Source organism: Zalophus californianus, chromosome 15, assembly GCF_009762305.2.
Source record: "Zalophus californianus isolate mZalCal1 chromosome 15, mZalCal1.pri.v2, whole genome shotgun sequence".
In the NCBI taxonomy this organism is placed as follows: domain Eukaryota; kingdom Metazoa; phylum Chordata; class Mammalia; order Carnivora; family Otariidae; genus Zalophus; species Zalophus californianus.
In genome coordinates this window covers 17,420,433-17,442,210 of record NC_045609.1, presented here as the reverse complement: position 1 = coordinate 17,442,210, position 21,778 = coordinate 17,420,433, and the positions used below count along the sequence as shown (strand labels likewise).

Genomic DNA, 21,778 nt, shown 5'->3' with positions numbered 1-21,778 from the left:
TTGTTGGTGTATTGTAGGAATGCCACTGATTTCTGTGCATTGATTTTATATCCTGCTACTTTACTGAATTCCTCTATGAGTTCTAGCAGTTTTGGGGTGGAGTCTTTTGGGTTTTCCACATACAGTATCATATCATCTGCAAAGAGTGAGAGTTTGACTTCCTCTTTGCCGATTTGGATGCCTTTGATTTCTTTTTGTTGTCTGATTGCTGTGGCTAGGACTTCCAATACTATGTTGAAGAGCAGTGGTGAGAGTGGACATCCCTGCCGCGTTCCTGACCTTAGGGGAAAAGCTCTCAGCTTTTCCCCATTGAGAATGATATTCGCTGTAGGTTTTTCATAGATGGCTTTTCTGATATTGAGGTATGTACCCTCTATCCCTATACTCTGAAGAGTTTTGATCAAGAAAGGATGCTGTACTTTGTCAAATGCTTTTTCTGCATCTATTGAGAGGATCCTATGATTCTTGTTCTTTCTTTTGTTAATGTATTGTATCACGTTGATTGATTTGCGGATGTTGAACCAACCTTGCAGCCCAGGGATAAATCCCACTTGGTCATGGTGAATGATCCTTTTAATGTACTGTTGGATCCTGTTGGCTAGTATTTCGGTGAGAATTTTTGCATCCATGTTCATCAAGGATATTGGTCTATAATTCTCCTTTTTGATGGGGTCTTTGTCTGGTTTTGGGATCAAGGTAATGGTGGCCTCATAAAATGAGTTTGGAAGTTTTCCTTCCATTTCTATTTTTTGGAACAGTTTCAGGAGAATAGGTATTCATTCTTCTTTAAATGTCTCATAGAGTTCCCCTGGGAAGCCATCTGGCCCCGGGCTTTTGTTTGTTGGGAGATTTTTGATGACCGCTTCCATTTCCTTAGTGGTTATAGGTCTGTTCAGGTTTTCTATTTCCTCCTGGTTCAGTTTTGGTAGTTGATACATCTCTAGGAATGCACCCACTTCTTCCAGGTTATCTAATTTGCTGGCATAGAGTTGCTCATAATATGTCCTTATAATTGTTTGTATTTCTTTGGTGTTGGTTGTGATCTCTCCTCTTCCATTCATGATTTTGTTGATTTGGGTCATTTCTCTTTTCTTTTTGATCAGTCTGGCCAGGGGTTTATCAATCTTGTTAATTCTTTCAAAGAACCAGCTCCTAGTTTCGTTGATCTCTTCTACTGTTCTTTTGGTTTCTATTTCATTGATTTCTGCTCCGATCTTTATTATTTCTCTTCTCCTGCTGGGTTTAGGCTTTCTTTGCTGTTCTTTCTCCAGCTCCTTTAGGTGTAGGGTTAGGTTGTGTATTTGAGACCTTTCTTGTATCTTGAGAAAGGCTTGTATTGCTATATACTTTCCTCTCAGGACTGCCTTTGCTGTATCCCAAAGATTTTGAACAGTTGTGTTTTCATTTTCATTGGTTTCCATGAATTTTTTTTAATTCTTCTTTAATTTCCTGGTTGACCCATTCATTCTTTAGTAGGATGCTCTTTAGCCTCCATGTATTTGAGTTCTTTCCGACTTTCCTCTTGTGGTTGAGTTCTAGTTTCAAAGCATTGTGGTCTGAAAATATGCAGGGAATGATCCCAGTCTTTTGGTACCGGTTGATACCTGATTTGTGACCTAGGATGTGATCAATTCTGGAGAATGTTCCATGGGCACTAGAGAAGAATGTGTATTCTGTTGCTTTGGGATGGAATGTTCTGAATATGTCTGTGAAGTCCATTTGGTCCAGTGTGTCATTTAAAGTCTTTATTTCCTTGTTGATCTTTTGCTTAGATGATCTGTCCATTTCAGTCAGGGGGGTGTTAAAGCCCCCCACTATTATTGTATTGTTGTCAATGTGTTTCTTTGCTTTTATTATTAATTGCCTTATATAATTGGCTGCTCCCATGTTCGGGGCATAGATATTTACAATTGTTAGATCTTCTTGTTGGATAGACCCTTTAAGTAGGATATAGTGTCCTTCCTCATCTCTTATTACAGTCTTTGGTTTAAAATCTAATTTGTCTGATAGAAGGATTGCCACCCCAGCTTTCTTTTGGTGTCCATTAGCGTGGTAAATGGTTTTCCACCCCCTCACTTTCAATCTGGGGGTGTCTTTGGGTCTAAAATGAGTCTCTTGCAGACAGCATATGGATGGGTCTTGTTTTTTAATCCAATCTGATAGCCTGTGTCTTTTGATTGGGGCATTTAGCCCATTTACATTCAGGGTAACTATTGAAAGGTATGGATTTAGTGCCATTGTATTGCCTGTAAAGTGACTGTGACTGTATATTGTCTGTGTTCCTTTCTGATCTATGCTGCTTTTAGGCTCTCTCTTTGCTTAGAGGACCCCTTTCGATATTTCTTGTAGGGCTGGTTTCGTGTTTGCAAATTCCTTTAGTTTTGTTTGTCCTGGAAGCTTTTTATCTCTCCTTCAATTTTCAATGAGAGCTTCCCTGGATATAGTATTCTTGGCTGCCTATTTTTCTCGTTTAGTGCTCTGAAGATCTCATGCCAGTCCTTTCTGGCCTGCCAGGTCTCTGTGGATAGGTCTGTTGCCAGTCTAATGTTTCTGCCATTGTAGGTTACATATCTCTTCTCCCGAGCTGCTTTCAGGATTTTCTCTTTGTCTATGAGACTCGTAAATTTTACTATTAGATGTCGAGGTGTTGACCTATTTTTATTGATTTTGAGAGGGGTTGTCTGTGCCTCCTGGATTTTGATGCCTGTTTCCTTCCTCACATTAGGGAAGTTCTCTGCTATTATTTGCTCCAATATACCTTCTGCCCCCTCTCTCTTTCTTCTTCTTCTGGGATCCCAATTATTCTAATGTTGTTTCGTCTTACCGTATCGCTTATCTCTCGAATTCTGCCCTCGTGATCCTGTAGTTGTTTCTCTCTCTTTTTCTCAGCCTCTTTATTTTCCATCATTTGGTCTTCTATATTGCTGATTCTCTCTTCTGCCTCATTTATCCTAGCAGTTAGTGCCCCCATTTTTGATTATACCTCATTAATAGCCTTTTTGATTTCGACTTGGTTAGATTTTAGTTCTTTTATTTCTCCAGAAAGGGTTTCTCTAATAACTTCCACAGTTTTTTCAAGCCCAGCTAGTATCTTTAAAGTCATGATTCGGAACTCTAGGTCCAACATCGTACTAATGTCCGTATTGAGTAGGTCCCTGGCTGACGGTACTATCTCTTGTTCTTTTTGCTGAGGTGATTTTTTTCGTCTTGTCATTTTGTCCAGAGAATAGATGAATGAGAGAACAAAATGCTAACAGGTTAACAACGTCCCCAGCAAATACACTATACAAATCAGAAAAGACCTGAAACCAGGGGAAAAGAAAGGGAAAGAAAGAAAAGAGAAAGAGAGAAAAAAAAAAGAAAAAGATAAAAACAAAAACAGAACAATACAAAAAAAACAGAATATGATCACATATGATCAGGCTAGTGCATACATCAGTGCCACACACTAGATTTTGGGTGTATTTTGGTCTGTTAGAAAAAAGTGCCTCCTAAAATTTTAAAGGAAGAAAGACATATATGTACAAAATAAGGGTTGATACAATGAAGGGATGGAAGATGACTGTAAAGATGAAAATTATAAAAATATTTTATAAAAGGAATTGATAAGATAAGAAGTTGTTTGAAAAAAGAAGTAAAAAAAAAACCCAAAAAAGGGAGAGAATGTGATCAGGCAGGAGACTAGAACAAAGCCATACACTAGTGATTTAGGGTATATTTTGACCTTTTAGAAGAAACTGTATCTCAAAATTTTAAAGAGAGAACAACTTGTATATATATGCCAAAAATAAGGGTAACTACTATGAAGGGATAAAATATGACTCTAAAAATGAAAAATAAAAAATGTTTTTTTTAAAAAGGATTGAGAAGATGTTGGTTGAAAAAGGGGAAAAGAAAAATTAAAAAAAAAGTTAAAAAAATTAACTTTGAAAAACTAATGAATCATGATAAAAAAAAAAGCCATGAATTCTATGTGCAGTATTCCCCTAGCGCTGGAGTTCTCCCGTTCTCCTTGATCGGTAAACTTGGTCTTGGCTTGCTGGCTGTTCGTGCTGATCTTCTGGGGGAGGGGCCTGTTGCCGTGGTTCCCAAATGTCTTTGCCGGAGGCGGAATTGCCCTGCCCTTGAGGGTCCGGGCTAAGCAAGCTGCTCGGATTTGCTCTCAGGAGCTTTTGTTCCCTGCAAGCTCTGGTACAGCTTTGGAGGACCAGGGTGAAAATGGTGACCTCCCAATCTCCATCCGGAGGAGCTGAGAACTCCGGGCCCCACTCCTCAGTGCGCCCCCAGAGAAAAGCAGTCACTCCCGTCTCCCCGGTCTCTGGCCGCACTCCGTGCTCACCCAGCCTGTGACCGAGCATTTCGATCTCTGGCACCCGACCCCGTGTGGAGTCTCCAAACCCAGCAGATCCCTGCTGTGCGCTCCCGCGCCGCTCCTCCCGGGGGGAGGAAGGGGAGTCTCCCCGGCTCTGCCGCTTGTTGGGTCCCTGCTGGAGGAGCAGTGGCCCGACTGGGCTGCGGATCACAGTTTATGGCCACCCCGAGCTGAGAGCCCGCGCCTCGGCTCCGTCTCTGCAGCCGGCTTCCCTGCTCCGATACCTGGGAGCTCTGCCGCACTCAGGCACCCCCGGTCTTTCTGTGACCCCGAGGGTCCTGAGACCACACTGTCCCGCGAGGGTCCACCCCCCGCTTAGCCACTGCAGTGACGTCCCTCAGCGGAGCCGGCTTCTCAAAGTTCCGATTTTGTGCTCCGCGGCTCTAGCACTTGCCAGAAGCAGCCGACGGAGGCCCCCTCCCCTGCCGTCTATCCTCCCGAATATCGCCTCGGATTCACTTCTCCGCACGTCCTACCTTCCAGTAAGTGGTCGCTTTTCTGTTCAGAGAGTTGTTGCTACTCTCTTCTTCGATCTCCTGTTGAGTTTGTAGGTGTTCAGAATGGTTTGAGCCCTATTCAGCTGAATTCCTGAGACCAGACGAAATCCAGGTCTCCTACTCCTCCACTATCTTGCCTGAAAAAAGCTAAAACTCTCTTTGGTTTTAATTTTGAGTGATGTCACTGCTTCTCTGATGGTTAATGGTACTTAAATTGCCTGCAACTTGCCTGGTTTGCTGATTTCTTTTCCTGTATTCCAACACCTCTTGTGATTTCACAGCTTCTGGCCTTTTGGGGGATTTATACTTCACCTGGGTTCAAATAGGTAATACCCCTGAGTACAAAGAGAAGCTATTTTTCTTCTAATTTCAGTATCTGCTATTATTAATGTCTTACATTGTTGTGGTACATTTGTTACAACTGATGAACCAGTATTGATACAATATTAACTGAAGTCCATGGTTTACTCTTCTGTCTATAATTCTGTGGGTTTTCACAAATGTGTAATGTCATTTACCTACTTTTGGTATCTTACAACCTAGTTTCACTGCCTTGAAAACCCCTGTACCTCACCTATTCATTTCTTCTCCTCTGTCTGCACCCTCCTCCTTCACCCCTGCAACCCCAGATCTTTTTACTGTCTAATTTTTCCCTTTTCAGGGGTACCTGGCTGGCTCAGTCACTAGGGCATCTGACTCTTGATCTTGGGGTTGTGAGTTCCAGCCCCCCCATAGGGTGTAGAGATGACTTAAAAATATAAATAAAAAATAAAAATGCTGGTTAATTTTTACCTTTTCCAGAATGCCATATAGTTGGAATCATATAGTATTTAGCCTTTCAGACTGGTCTTTCACTTAGCAATATGCATTTAAGGTTCTTCCAGGTCTTGTGGCTTAATAATTCATCTTTTTTAATTGCTGAATAATCCATTGTGTGGATGTGGCACAGAGTATTCTATTCACCTACTGAAGGAAATTTGGATTGCTTCCAAGTGTTGGCACTTAGAGAATAAAGCTGCTGTAAACATGTGTGTGCAGGTTTTTATGTGGATATAAGTTTTAAGTTCTTTTGGGTAAATACCAAGGAGCACAATTATTGGAACTTATGGTGAGAGTGTGTTTAGCTGTGAGAAACTGCCAAGCTCTCTTACAAAATGTCTCCCATTTTGCCTTCTGACCAACAGTGAATGAGAGTTCCTGTTGCCCCACATCTTTGCCAGCATTTGGTATTGTTAGTGTTTTGGATTTTTGACATTCTAATGATATGTAATAGTATCTTGTTTAAATTTACATTTCCCTAATGACACAATGTTGAGCATCTTTTCAGACCTTTTTCTTTAAAAAAAAAAAAAGTATTTATTTGACAGAGAGCACGAGCACAAGCAGGGGTAGCAGCAGGCAGAGTGGGAGAGGAAGAAACAGGCTCCCCGCTGAGCAGGGAGCCCAGTGAGGGGCTTAATCTCAGGACCCTGGGATCATGACCTGAGCCGAAGGCAGACGCGTGACTGAGCCACCCAGGTGCCCCCCCATTCAAACTTTAGAATCAACTTGTTGATATCCACAAAATAACTTCCTGGCATTTTGATTGGGATTGCATTGCATCTGTGGAGCAATTTGGGAAGAAGCAACCTCTTCACAGTATTGAGTGTTCTTCTCCAAGATTGTGGACTATCTTTCCATTTTAGATCTTACCTTCCTTGCCATCTTTCATCAGAATTTTGTACTTTTTCTCATATAGGTCTTTTGCATGTTTTGTTAGATTTGTACCTAAGTATTTAAATTTTTTTTGTCTGCTAATGGTCTTGTGTTTTTAATTTCAAGTTCCACTTGTAGATTGCTGGTATATACAAAAGCAATTGACTTTTTAAAAATTTTTTATTTAAATTCAATTTAGTTAACATATAGTGTAGTATTAGTTTCAGGGGTAGAGTTTAGTGATTCATCAGTTGCATACAACACCCAGTGCTCATCCCAACAAGTGCCCTTCTTAATACCCATCACCCAGTTACTCCCTCCTTCCCCTCTCCTCCAGCAACCTTCAGTTTGTTTCCTGTAGTTAAGGATCTCTTGTGATTTGCCTCCCCATCTGTTTTTATTTTTCCTTCCCTTCCGCCATATTCATCTGTTGTTTCTTAAATTCCACATGTGACTGAAATCGTATGATATTTGTCTTTCTCCCTCTAGTTTCCATGTCATTACAAATGGCAAGATTTCATTCTTTTTGATGGCTGAGTAGTATTCTAGTGTGTGTGTGTGTGTGTGTGTGTGTGTGTGTGTGTCTTATCCATTCATCTGTTGATGGACATCTGGACTCTTTCCATAATTTGACTATTGCGAACATTGCTGCTATAAACATTGGGGTGCACGTGCCCTTTCAGATCACTGTGTTTGTATCCTTTGGGTAAACACCTAGTAGTGCAATTGCTGGGTCATAGGGTTGTTCTATTTTTAACTTTTTGAGGAACCTCCATACTGTTTTCCAGAGTGGCTACACCAGCTTGCATTCCCACCAACAGTGTAAGAGGGTTCCCCTTTTTCTGCATACTTGCCAACATCTGTTATTTCCCGAGTCGTTAATTTTAGCCATTCTGACTGATGTGAGGTGGTATTTCATTGTGGTTTTGATTTGTATTTCCCTGATGCCAAGTGATGTTGAGCATTTTTTTCATGTGTCTGTTGGCCATTTGGATGTCTTTGGTCTGTTCATGTCTTCTGCCCATTTCTTGATTGGATTTTTTGTTTTTTTGGATGTTGAGTTTGATAAGTTCTTTATAAATTTTGGATACTAGCCCTTTATCTGATATGTCATTGGAAAGCAGTTGACATATATATTAACTGTGTATCCTGCAACCTTGCTATAATCACTTGACTAGTTTCAGGAGGGTGTGTGTGTGAAGTCTTTGTGTTTTCTGTAGACAGTCATGTCATCCATGAACAAAGTTTTATTCTTTCCCAAGTTGTGCGCCTTTTATTTCCTTACCTTATTTCATTAGTTTGGATTTCCAGTACAGTGTTGAATAGTAGTAAGAGGGACATCCTTGCCTTGTTCCCCATCTTCTATTTTCTCAGTATTAATATGATGTTAGCTGTGGGTTTTTTGTAGAAATTCTTTATCAAGTTGAGGAAGTCCTCTTTCTTTTCCTGTTTTCCTGAGGGTTTATAATGAAGGGGTGTGATTTTTGTTAAATGTTTTTTTCTCCCTCCATTGATATGATCATGTGATTTTTCTGTTGATGTGATGGATCACATTGATTTTCTAATGTTGAACCAGACTTGCATATCTGGAATAAATCCTACATGATCTTGGTGTATAATTTTTTAATATACTGTTTGCTTTTATTTGCCAATTTTTGTTGAAGATTTTTATATCTGTGTTCATGAGAGATACTAGTTTGTAGTTTCTTTTTGTGCAGTATTGGTTTTGGTATTAGGGTAATGGTGGTTTCCTAAAATGAGGTAGGAAGTATTCCTTCTAGTTTTACTTTCTGGAAGAAATTGTAGAGAGTTGTATAGTATTTCTTCCATAAATGTTTGGTTGAATTTACCAGTGATTGGTATTGGTAGTGGTAGCCCTTCTTTCATCTGATACTAGTAATTTATGTCTTCTACCTTTTTTTCTTTGTTCACCTGGCTAAGGGTTTGTCTATTTTATTGATATTTTCAAAGAACCAGACTTTGGGTTTATTGATAGTTTAAAAATTTCCTGCTTTTTATTTACATTGATTTCTGCTCTAATTTTTTTCTGCTTACTTTAGATTTAGTTTGTTTTTTTTTTTGTTGCCTAAAATGGAAGCTTAGATTATTGACTTTCAGTCTTTTTTCTTTTCTAATACTTGCATTCAAAACTATATTTTCCCTTTAAGCAGCATCCCACACATTTTGCTATGTTGTATTTTATTTTCACTTAGTTCAAAATATCTTATTTCGCTTGAGACTTTTCTCATGTGTTATTTAGAAGTGTGTCATGTAATCTCCATGTATTTTGAACTTTTTCAGCTATCTTTCTGTTACTGATTCTTAATTTCATTGTGGTCTGAGAACATACTTTGTATAATTTTTATTTTTAAAAATTTGTTGTGTTTTGTGGCCCAGAATTATTCTGTCTTGATGAATGTTCCATATGAGCTTGAGAAGAATGTGTATTCCACTGTTACTGGATGAAGTTGATTGTGGATGTCTGTTGTATTTTAATTGATGGTAGTGTTGAGTGAGCTATGTCTTGACTAAATATCTGTATCTCTCAGATCCTTACTGCCCTACTGCTAGATCTGCCCATTACTGATGGAGAAGTCACCAGCCATGATGATGGATTTGTTTATTTCTCCCTGCAGTTCTGTTAGGTTTTGTCTAACCTTCGTTGATTAGGCATATATACATTAAGGATTATTGTGTCTTCTTTTTTTTTAAAGATTTTATTTATTTATTTGAGAGAGAGAGAGAGCACGAGAGGGGGGAGGGTCAGAGGGAGAAGCAGACTTCCCCGCCGAACAGGGAGTCTGATGTGGGACTCGATCCCGGGACTCCAGGATCATGACCTGAGCTGAAGGCAGTGGCTTAACCGACTGAGCCACCCAGGTGTGCGAGATTATTGTCTTTTCTTGGTCAGTTGATTTCTTTATCGTTATGTAATGCTCCTTTTTATGCCTGATAATTTTCCTTGCTCTGAAATCTGCTTTGTCTGAAATTCATATAGCTACTCCAGTGTTCTTGTGATTAGCGTTACTGTAGATTTTTTAATGTATCTGAACATTTAACTTGTTGATATTTAAGTCGTTTCATTTTTCACTGAGATAAAATTCAAAAGCATAACATTTACCATTTTAAAATGTATTTTTCACTGGTTTTTAGTATATTTACTATGTATGTGGTGCATATGTCACCACTGTCTAATTCCAGAACACTCCCATCACAACCTGTTAGTTCCAGTTCTCCCCTCCCCTTATTCCCTGGCAGTCATGAATCTACTTTCTGTTTTTATGGATTTGCCTATTCTGGAACATACCATATAAATGGAATCATATAATACTTGACCTTTTGCTTCTGGCTTCCTTTAACCTTAGAGTAGAATGTTTTCAGAGTTCACTCATGTTGTAGCATTTAACAGTACTTTATTCCTTTTTATGGCTGTGTAAGAGGCCCTTCCACATTTTAAGTATCTATTCATCAATTGATGGACGTTGGGTTTATACTTTTTGGCTGTTATGAACAATGCCGCTGTGAATATTCATGTACAGGTCGTGCTGTGAACATCTGTTGTTAGTTCTATCAGGTATACCCCTAGATATAGAATTGCTGGGTAATTGTATGTGTAACTTTTTGAGGAACTGCCAAACTGCGTTCCACGTTAGCTGCACCATTTTACATTCTCACTGGCAGTATAGGAGGGTTCCAGCTTCTCTGCCTTCTTGCCAGCACTTGTCATCTTTTTTTTTCTTTTTCTTATTTTATTGTAGCCATCCTAGTGGGTGTGAAGTGGTATCTCAGTGTGGTTTTGATTTCGCATTTTGCCAATGACTAATGATGTTGAACATCTTTACATGTGCTGTTGACCATCTGTGTATCTTCTTTGGAGAAATGTCTCTTCAAAAGTCTTTTGCTTGTTTTTGAATTAGGTTATTTGTCTTTTTATTGTTGAGTTGTCAGAGTTCTTTGCATTTTCTGGTTATCTGACCCTTGTCAGGTAGACGATCTGCAGACACTTTGTCCCGTTCTGTGAATTGTCTTTTCATTTTCTCAGTACTGACCTTTGACACACAAGTTTTTATTTTGATCAAGTTCAGTGTATCTATTATTTCTTAATGCTTTTTGTATCATATCGAAGAAAGCTTTGCCCAACCCAAAGTCACACAGACTTTCACCTGTTTTCTCTAAGTGTTACAGTTTTTACTCTCATATTTAAATCTTTGATCCATTTTGAGTTACATTTTTGTGGTGTGTGTGAAGTTGGTGTTCCAAATTCATTCTTTTGCGTAGTCATTTGTCCCAGTAGGAGGCACTTGAAAAGACTTTTTTCCCCCCATTAAATGGTCTTGGCATCCTTGTGAAAAATCAGTTGACCATAAATGTATGGGTTGTAAATACTTTCTTTTTAAATACTTGGTAAATCTACACTTTATAAAGTAAAACCATTCCTGGTAAGTGAGATATGTCCGTATTATGGCACTGTGAGTTTGGGCTTGCTTGTTGTCATAGCAAAAGCTGCCTTAACCCAGTATTCACAGATGTTCCCAGTTATTTAGTCTTGTGTTATGCAACATTTGTTTATCTGAGAACAAATACATAAATGGTAAGTTGAGTACTAATAGCATTTGTTCAGTAGGGCTGAGTTATACAATTTAGAATGCCATCATGAAGTTCAGAACTTCAAGGAATATATAACTGAGATAGGCAGAATGATCAACCTAAAGGCATACAGCTGGTGAGTAGCACGGCCAGGATTAGGAGCTGAGTCCTGCTCCCATGTTCTTTCTCTAATGTGCTACATAACTATGATGTATGGTGTTGTCTGAGATGGTCTCAAGAGACAAAAGTCCAGGCTAATTCTGGCCCCAGTTTAAGAAGCAGGTGGTTTTCAGTAGATGACTGTGAAATTACGATTTGGTATGAAGTCCTCTTCTCTGACACTATCAGGGTCAGTGTTTGGCTGATTAAGAAAGTCAGTTTAAAGAAGTACTCTTTAAGGAATGGTGCATATAGTTCTTAGCATTTTATTTGAAAAAAATATATATACATACACGTACATTTATTTTCCCTTGAAGTAGTGCCAGGCTCTATTCTCTGACAGCTGGTCTGCTGATTAGATTTCTAAGTTGTCGGGGCGCCTGGATGGCTCAGTCGGTTAAGCGTCTGCGTTCAGCTCAGGTCATGATCTCAGGGTTCTGGGATTGAGTCCCACGTCGGGCTCCCTGCTCAGCAGGGTCTGCTTCTCCCTCTCCCTCTGCCCCTGCTCATGCTCTCTCTCTCTGTCTCAGATGAATAAATACAGTCTTTAAGAAAAAGATTTCTATGTTGTCTTTTTTGCATTCAGTTTCAGTTTCTTTAACTGAATTGAATGAGAATCCTATGATCACCCCCTCCCTACCTGGTACATGGTCATCTCACCCATACCTAATTTACCACATTTTCTTATTGATTTCTTTGTATCAAGTTTTTCCAAAGTACCTGCCTTAGTTTTCATAAGAACAGTTATCTTTTTGCACTCATATTTGGTTGTTTTACATAGTGTTTAATAAAATTATATAATTATGAAGTAAGTGTAAGTGGCCTTAACTAGTTTGGGAATTATCATGTCTGATTCTTGCCGACTAAGCAGCTCAATGAGTAGCAAAGTCATGGGCGAAGTAGGTAGCAATTTGCTGCCTCTAAGCATATTAGCCTACCAGGGGCATCACGGTGTTACAGAGGGGAAACAGAGCACAGCTAATCCTGTGAGACCAATACTTGGAAATTGATTATGCAAGATTTGGAACATCTGCCCAATGGAGCACTCAACATCCACATAAAATATTAATAGAAATGTGTTTTATGAAAAGACATTGAAGTTATATTTTTAGATGGAAAATAGCAGTTTAGAAGAGCATGAGTATTAAGCTTCCGTGTGTGTACGTACGTGTGTGTACGTACATGTGTGTACACACATAGAGAAGGTCTGGGGTTTCCGTTCAAGATGGTGGTGTTGGAGGATCTTGAACTCATCTCTTCCGACGGATACACTGAATCTATAGCTCCATATGGAAAAATTTCCTCTGGAAAAAAACCCTCAAACTAGCTGAGTGAGTCCTACACATTAGGTGAATAAGAAAAAAGCCTACATTGAAGTGAGATTCAGTCTTGCCGTAAATCCCACCCCTGGCACAGCAACCCACGATCAGGAGGGTACTCACAACCCCAAGCTTCTCCCTGAGGAGCAAAGGGTTTGAACCCCACATCTGATGCCCCAACTTTTAAGACCTGCATCTGAGAGACAAGACCCCACAACATCTAGCTTTGACAGCCATCAGGGCTTGCATGCAGGAGACCCACAAGGCTATAGCGAACTGAGAAACAGTTCTTAAAGCAGTTGCATGAGTGGACTCACCCACCCCAGAAGTCAGCACAGAAGTAGCGTTCAGACTTTCTGTAAAAGAGGCTCATTTGCTTATCCCAAAGCCCTGAGGGACAGGCATCTAATTTAACATGTATCTGGGGGCGTAGTAAGGTATTCTCCAAAGATGGAGCCGGCAGGTACCATCTTTGCACTCTCCCTCTCCCTCGCTCCTGCTCGCTGGTATCTCCTGGAAAGGAGCTTGTATGCTCATATGATGCCCCAAGTTTTGCATTTGCTACCTAGGGAATACCTCTAGATCACCTGGCTCCAGTCGCCAGCAAGAGTTATATTCAGAGTAGTGAGTATTGCAGTATTTACAACAGCCAAGACTTGGAAATAAGTGTCCACCGATGGGTCGATGGATAAAGAAAATGATGTGTGTATACAATGGAATTCAACCATAAAAAGAAAGTCTTGCCATTTATAACAACATGGATGGACCTTGAGGATATTATATAGCTAAGTGAAATAAATCAGACAGAGAAAGACAAATACTGTATGATCTCCCTTCTATGTGGAATCTATAAAACAAAACAAAATGAAGTCATGGAGAACAGATTGGTGGTTGCTGGAGGCGGTGGGGGTGTGGAGGGAATGGATGAAGGGGTCAAATGGTATAAACTTCCAGTTAATAAGATAAGTTCTGGGGATGTAATGTACATCATGGTGACTGTAGTAAATAACACTGTATATTATTGTATATTTGAAAGTTGCTAAAACTTATAAAGAGTTCTTAGCACAAAAACAAAAATGTGTGTGGTGATGGATGTTAACTAGTCTTACGGTGATGATTTCACAATAGATAAAAATATGGAATTGTTATGTTGTACACCTGAAACTAACATGTGTCCATTGTATCTCAATTTTTTAAAAAGTAATTTATATTTTAAAGAGAAAGACCAGGGCACCTGGGTGGCTCAGTCAGTTAAGTGTCTGTCTTCGGTTAAGGTCATGATTTCAGGGTCCTGGGATCAAGCCCTGTATTGGGCTCCAGACTCAGTGGGGAATCTGCTTCTCCCTCTGCCCCTTCTCCCACCCGTTCTCTCAATCTCTGTCTCTCTCCCGCCACCCTCCCTCTCAAATAAATAAAATCTTTAAAAAAATAAAAAATAAAGAGAAAAACCAAAACAAAGTCTGGAAGGATGTGAATCACAATGTTAAACAGTGGGAGAAAAACATGAATGAATAGTGCTTTAACTGTAGACCATCAGAGAGTGGGTGACTTTTTTTACTCTTTTATATAATTAATTCTTTGTTGGTTGAAAGTTTGACACTGAACATTTGTTACTTTTAAAATTAAGAAGAAAAAGCTGTTTCTGTTTTGAGAAGAGCCTCTTTGAAATGTATAATTAAAAAAAATAAAATGCCTTGTAGAATTTAGGCAACAGGAGAGAAGGCTTTTGGTTAGGGGTCCCATTTCCTGCACCCTTATGAAGTGAGCAGACCCCCTGATGTCCCTGTGTGTACTCAGAGGTACTTTTCCCCTGCAGTAATATAGCTTCTTAAATGAATAGAATGGCATTTCTCTCTTATTCTTTCTCTGATTTTATTTTTATGTGGGAAATGTGATATCAGTGCAATCATTTTTTCTTTCTGGTTTGATTTTCAGGAAGATTTCGATGTCGATCATTTTGTGTCTGACTGTAGGAAGCGTGTCCAGCTGGAGGAACTGAGAGGAGATCTGGAACTCTACTATAAACTTCTTAAAACAGCCATGGTTGAGCTCATCAACAAGGATTATGCAGATTTTGTCAACCTTTCCACAAACTTGGTAAACCTGAAATTCACAAGTCCCACACACACACAGACACACTTTCTTTTTTCTTTTCTTTTTTTTTTTTTTTTAAGATTTTATTTGTTTATTTGACGGAGAGATAGAGAGAGAGCACAAGTAGGCAGAGAGGCAGACAGAGGGAGAGGGAGAAGCAGGCTCTCTGCTGAGCAGGGAACCTGATGCAGGGCTCGATCCCAGGACCCTGGGATCATGACCTGAGCCAAAGGCAACCACTTAACCAACTGAGCCACCCAGGCGCCCCCAACACACTTTCTCATTCATACTTATTTAAAGTGCAGAGTGTTTTTAGAAATCTTTCAGTTGATCCCCGCCCCCCTCCAGAAACTTGAAGAGATTGTCAATCTCATTAATGAAAGAACTAAACTTTTTAGAATACATTTTTTTGGTTTTGGTTTTTATTCATTTAAGGCTGCACTAGCTTAATTATGTTTTGAATTCTTCAGTCAATAGTGAAAAGTAAAGGATAATAATAACTGAGTGGTTGTTTTATTAGTTGCTAAGTGATTACCCTGAAGTCTTCCTTGGTTTAGACTAATTTGCAGGAGCAAATATCAACTACTCTTAAAGAAATATTTAATTTACTCCCAGGTATATGTGTTAGCCAGAGCTAGGTTGAGGGAACATTGGCCAATATTGATATTTAGAAGGTTTGGTTTTATAAAAACATAAGAATGATTTGTAGTGAGCATATCAGTTGTTTGTAAAAGCCATTTAGAAATGTTGAGTTTTATTACCTGGCAGAAAAGTCTCCTTGTTGATGTTTCATTCTGTTTTAAATCTGTCCAGAGAAGCACAGAAAGTAGCAGCTCCATGGGAATTTCGAGAAGCATTAAAATTAATGAGGCATAGTTGCTTTTGGGAAATATACCACTAAGATAAAAGTTCCAGTAGGATTAGAAACCTGGAAAATTTTATTTCTGTTCTTTTCTCAAGGGCTGTAACAATGTTTAGGAGAGACATAGCCCCTCGGACTTTCACATCAGCTGCCTGAGTATCATAAATTACAGACAGAGGGCTGTTCACCTTCCGTGGAAATTTTTCACATTCATTTAAAATGTCATCTAAAGGCAAATTGTTTGTAAGGAGGCTTTCATTTATCATGACTTCCCTTATTTTTATAGTTTCATGTATATCAACAGATTTTTTTCATATTCTGTGAGCAACATTAATGGCAAAATAACATTTCTGTTGTTTAGCTAGTTACTTAGCAAAATATGGTTGTACCAGAAAAATAACTTAAGCCTGGTACTGCTTTGATCATTAAACAGATACGTCAGTATTACTCCTGATTGTGATGTGTTTGTGCCAACCTGATTTTGCCTTTAGGTCGGCATGGACAAAGCCCTCAATCAGCTTTCTGTGCCTTTGGGACAGTTACGGGAAGAAGTTCTGGTAAGTCCCCAAACGATAAACAATCTACTGTGAAACATGTTGGCCTTGTTGGCTTTTCTCCAAGAATTCCTTTTCATCTGTTAGGTTGGTGGTGGTGGTGGTGGTTGTTTTTTAATGGTTCATGATTATAGTATTCACCTTCAGAAAAGTTGTAAATGATTTTCTATTTTTGCATATGCTGTTACAACCTGAAAAACGTGTTTGATTTGAAGAAGACTTAGATTCTCAGAGTAGACAGCTTAAAATGTCAGGGGAGAGGAAGTGTATTTCCAAATTCAGCTTATTATGCCACTTTGCTCGTATGTAAGTGGTTTCCAACTTATGAATGACTTGTATTTTAACAATTTTTAATCTTGTAAGTATTCCCCGCCCACTCCCTCCCCCTCCCCGACCCTCCCCCCGGGTAATTTACATGTGGTTAGGTTCCTAGACTGGTCTACAAAAGCTATGTAATCCCTAATGTAGCTGAAGGATAATATAAATATAATGTAATACCTAATAAATATTACATTTTAATGTTTCGCTCAGAAAATCTCTGCTGTGGGAATGGGACTCCCCACCTCTAAGCCTTTAGGAATAGGAACTGCGCCTGGCTGAACAGTGGAGAGGGAGTTTTGGCATCACTTCCAACAGGAAACCCTGCTGCCCCGTCCTCCCCGCCTCCCTCCAACCGTGTCTGGTGCCCTGACTTCCAGCCGCCATCCGTTCTGACGCACTGTCGTAAACTTGGTGCACAACACCATCCTTCCTTGGGTGTCTCCTCTAGCTTGAGTGGCCTTGTGCATCTAGCCCCTAACACAGGGCCTGCAACCTAAAGAGAGAATATAAGTAGAAGATAATTTAAGGGAAGACACCGTGCATGGTTAGAGCCGAGAAAAATGCAGAGTAACAGAAATGTCGGTGCTGAGAAGCCCATGGGAGGGGTGGGCAGGAAAGAATTTGTGAAAGAGGTAAATCTTGAGCTGTGCCTTAAGCCAGCCAATACTTGCCATCGTTTATGTCTTGTTTGAATTTTACAAAATCTTGTTAAGGTACTTGTCCTTGGGACAGAAGAGTGATTTTTGTGGCCCGCTGTTGGATTCCACAGCAGCCTCTGTGTGGCTCTCCCGCCTCCTCCTTGGTGTGCCTCTTCCTCCCGCAGCCTTGTGGTGGTGCTGTTTCCTGAGCCCAGCCTTCCTTTGGCTTCCCACTCAGCTCTCGAAATCCCCTCCCTGGAGGCAGATTTGCTCTGCTGACTGCTGCCAGGCTTGCGCAGACTCCCCTCCAGCCTGGCCCCCTGCCGGCACCGTGACCCCTCCCTTTTCCACAGCCCCGTCTTTTATAGCCCCAGGCCTGACCTGCCTTTCTGGTCCCAACTCATGAAGCTACTCTGTGGGATTCTAAGACCACTGAGGGATACAACTGTTTCTGTCTTCTTCATTGTATCCCCGTGGGCTGCCACAAACTGATGTCCAGGAGGTATTTCATAATGTTGATGGAGTGAATTAATTCACCTTCCTGTAGAATTTTTGTGATATGTCCACTTTATTCTAGTTGTTTCCATTAACCTTTGTTTTGGCCCTAATTCCTAATTATTTATACTTGCCTTCATTCATTAGCTTCTGGACATGTTTCTCCACCTATGCGCTCTCTCCGTTTTTCTGGCCTTCTGTTCTTATTTTTTGATTCCTAATATTTCCAAAACAACATTTCATCATGATGCATCAGTGCTTCAACATTCTCTTGTTCTCCACAATGTGCAGAATCTAAAGACCTCATCTGAGTGAAGTCCTCCTAAGTTGATCTTCCCTTCCTATTTGTGCTTCTCTCCAGAAGGAAGCCTGCAGTGCACATGACTGTGTGCCCATCCGACCCTGACCCTGAGTTGCATATGCACTTACATCTTCTCAACTTCCCCTCCCGACCTCGGCAGCAAACAGGCTTTCAGAGTCCGCTTCAAGCCCCATCCCATTTCGAGACTCTCCTGTACTTTGCTTCGGATTATCCATTCATTCTCCACCCTGACCCCTCCATGACTTTCACTCGATATGTATTATTATTCTTCTGCCCGTGCGACCCTGACTTTGTATCATTTTACCCCCAAATCATGAGTACCCTCAACAGCAATTGTGTCTGGTATTTCGTATTTTTGTCAGTCTCTGCATAGTACTGGTGTGCAGGTATTAAGTTCTGTGGCATTAAATGAGATTTATAAACTTGATAATGTGACGAAACAATTTCTACAATTCATTTTCTTTATTATTCTTTTAAAGAGTCTCAGGTCATCTGTCAGTGAAGGAATTCGGGCAGTAGATGAACGAATGTGTAAACAAGAGGACATAAGGAAGAAAAAGGTATCCTCCAGTAGATTTCTTATGCTGCATGCCTCTCCGCTTGTCTCCTGGTACTTGTCAGCACTGTTCACCTTTTTTTCAAAGCTCTTGTGCATGTGCGTTGTACACATTATAATGTCACATTATCTACTTGAAATAATAAGACAGAATTTTAGAGTTACCCACGTGGTCTCAAGATCACTCACTTTTTCCAGAACAAGAAACAGTAATAACTGTTGTTGGTGAAGCACTTGACAGTTTAACCACCATATAAATTTTCAGCGCCCCTGTAAAGAAAAATATGCCTGTTTTAGAGATTAAGATAGAAATGGGCTTTCTAAAGTAAACTCAGTATTCTGCAGGTTTATTGTTTTAGAGAAAGCAGTATGTTGCTCTCTCATTCTGCCATGTTTGTTTCTTTTGTTTCCCTCCTTTACGTGTACCTCTGCATGCACTGCCTTTATTGTTAAGTGGTCCTGGGTTTTAATTTTATTTTCTGATTTTGTTTTCTTTATGTTCTGGTGTTAACTTTTATTTTTTTTTAATTCCTGGTAGTTAGTTGTGTTAGTTTCAGGTGTGTTAGTTTGTGTTGTGTTAGTTTCGGGTGTGTTAGTTTCGGGTGTGGAAGACAGGCACAGCCCCGTACGTCCGTGGTGCTCACCCCCGGGAGCGTGCTCCTTAGTGCCCGTCGCCTATGTAACGTGTCCCCGACTTTATTCATGATCATAATGATGTAAGGGCACAGTGGGCATTGGGATTCCAGACTTCTAACTCTAGCCTGTTGCTCTATACTGTGTTTTCTTTCTGTATTTATTAGCATATATGTTAAAATCTCAAGGGGGAGAAGCCTATTTGAGAGGCCTTCTGTTTAATTCTCCTTCAGACTCCTCAGGTTTTGTCCAAAGAACTCATGTAGTGCTTTTCCAGACAAAATGATAAGCTTCATGAGAGCAGGGCATTTTTCTTGTTTTATTCACTTATGTCCCGACTGTCAGGAAGAATGTCCAGCTCCCAGGGGGTGTTCAGTAACTATTCATTGAATGGATGACTTCGTATTTTTTTGTTCTTTTAAGGATGAGAGTTTTCATAATGTCCCTCAACCTCTTTGGTAATATATGTAGTGTAAAAGGTCTTTAATGACTTGACGCTTGCATATAGGTATATGCACATGTAAACTGAGAGGGTAAATATGGTCAGAAGCTAAAATTAAAACATGAATAAAGGGCTATATGAGAATAAATGGAGGGGCGCCTGGGTGGCTCAATTGGTTAAATGTCCAACTCTTGATTTTGGCTCAGGTCATGATCTCAGGGTCATGAGATCGAGCCCCACACTGGGCTTTCTGCCCAGCAGGATGTCTGCTTGAGATTCTCTCTCCCTCTGCCCCTCCCCCTGCACGTGCACATACTCTCAAATCAATAAAAAAAATAGAAAAGAAATGGAGTGCTCATAGATTCAGGATGGGAAAAAGAAGAAATAAGAGTACAGAATATGAGAAAGCAAAAGTCCAGGGTTTTTTTTCTATAAACTTGCTATAGAATATTGAAATATGCTTGTTCTAGAAAGCCAGAATTAAGATTGGCATTCTTGAGAATTCCGTGTTTTGTAGAAATATCCAAAATGTAGGATGCTCTATATATTCAGAGTTGACTTTTGGTTTTATATTTTCCTGCATTTAGCATGGGAGATAAAGATGATTAAGGTTAAAGATGGTAACTTTTTTTGTTTGCTTAATTTTTATTTTTATAGATGTGTGTGTTGAGGCTTATACAAGTTATTCGATCAGTTGAAAAAATTGAAAAAATCTTAAATTCTCAAAGTTCTAAAGAAACCTCTGCACTAGAAGCAAGCAGGTAAGCATTTTTTTTTACTAAGTAGCACATAAATTATACTTGACATCCAGTCTAATTTGGGGTTTTTTTTTTAGTTAGAATTCATTTCTGAACAAGAAGAAAATCCAGGTCTGTGGCTTAGTGTTTTTGAATGTAACTCCAGGAGAGTGGATCTCATGAAATGGTAAAGTTTATAATATGTCCCTATAAACCCTTTGGTTAGAGGTCACAGTTCCCAACACGCCCCCTTTCAGGGGGTCAGAGGTAGTGTGCGTCCAGTGGAAAATTTTCGTGTTTATTCCAAATATTTATTTATTCACCTTCCCTGAGGACTAGCAAAATCCTGTTGATCTTCAAGGTGTCCCATTCATCTTTCTTAGATTTTTTTTTTTTTTGTAGACATGCCCAGAGTATTACAACATCATCAAGGTTATATCATCATGAAACAGTATAGGACACATTTAGTTGAAATTTATAAACAGGAAAGAAAAAGCGTATGAAATAAGACAAAGATGATTATACTGTGACCGTCTTATTCCCTTCCTGGTATGAATTTTCAGTCAGCCAGGTAGATGAGTGACTCAGAAAATGAGTTGTTAGATCGTGTCAAGGCCAGTGGGATGCAGTGTGGTGTAGTGGGGAGAGCACAGTCTTGTCCTGCATGTAGCAGCTGGGCCGCGTAAGTCAAGGTCGTCCGGCGCCCCGTGTCCTCTATAACGTACAGCTAACAGTCACTCCACCTGCAGGCTTGTCCCGACCACTGAGATACGCTCGGCCGTACCCGGCATACACAGGCCCTCATATGGGTCAAATTTCGATCTAACAGAGCTTTTCTTAAAAATCACATTGAGAGCTATGATATTTTTCCACGAGTAATATTGGATAAACTGCTGCAAAACCAACCGACCAAATCCAAATTGAATGGGCCCATAGTTCAAAGGCTTGGTCATCCTTTAAAGGCATGTTGCATTTCTTAATTTTAGGAATTAAGGTTTTCGATTTGGAAGGGACTTTAGAGACCATATGCTCCACACCTCTGATGATGTAGATTAAGAATGGAGACATCCCAAAGGAAGCGATTCTCGGGTCTGAGGTCTCTGCCTCCTTTCATATCAAGGCGTGTAACTAAGTGGTCAGTCCTTGCCATGTTTGTGTCTTTAGCCCGTTGCACTCGTGCTTCTGCCCCCAGTCCCCCACACTTAGCAGAGACTCGGTAAGTGTCTGTTCTGAGCAGTCTGGACCGGGGGGGGGCGGGAGGGGGGCCGTGTGTCTCCAGCTGCCCCGCTTTGCTATGGCCCTCGGCAGCACTCGCGACCCCTACAGGCGCGTTCTCGTTCAGCCCCCGGGAAGCCTGCCTTCCAGTGTTCTTCCCATCTTTGCCATTGCTGCTGGGCTCCTCTGGTAGAAACATCTCAGCGATCTCTGTTCCCATAACCGTGTCCCCTTGCGGTGCTGTCTTTGATAGACGTTCTGCTCACTCTTGCTCAGAATT

General features: G+C 40.2%; 1 protein-coding gene across 2 annotated transcripts in view; it reads left to right on the top strand.

Annotated features, from left to right (window-relative positions):
• The window catches only part of COG2 (component of oligomeric golgi complex 2), a 57,622-nt gene that overhangs the window by 9,914 nt on the left and 25,930 nt on the right, over nucleotides 1-21,778 (top strand). For both annotated transcript variants that reach the window (XM_027595321.2, XM_027595315.2), the window contains exons 2-5: nucleotides 14,565-14,726; nucleotides 16,077-16,142; nucleotides 18,395-18,475; nucleotides 20,204-20,307. In XM_027595321.2, the coding sequence (XP_027451122.1) occupies nucleotides 14,565-14,726; nucleotides 16,077-16,142; nucleotides 18,395-18,475; nucleotides 20,204-20,307 (413 nt within the window). The remainder of the gene's footprint in view (nucleotides 1-14,564; nucleotides 14,727-16,076; nucleotides 16,143-18,394; nucleotides 18,476-20,203; nucleotides 20,308-21,778) is intronic.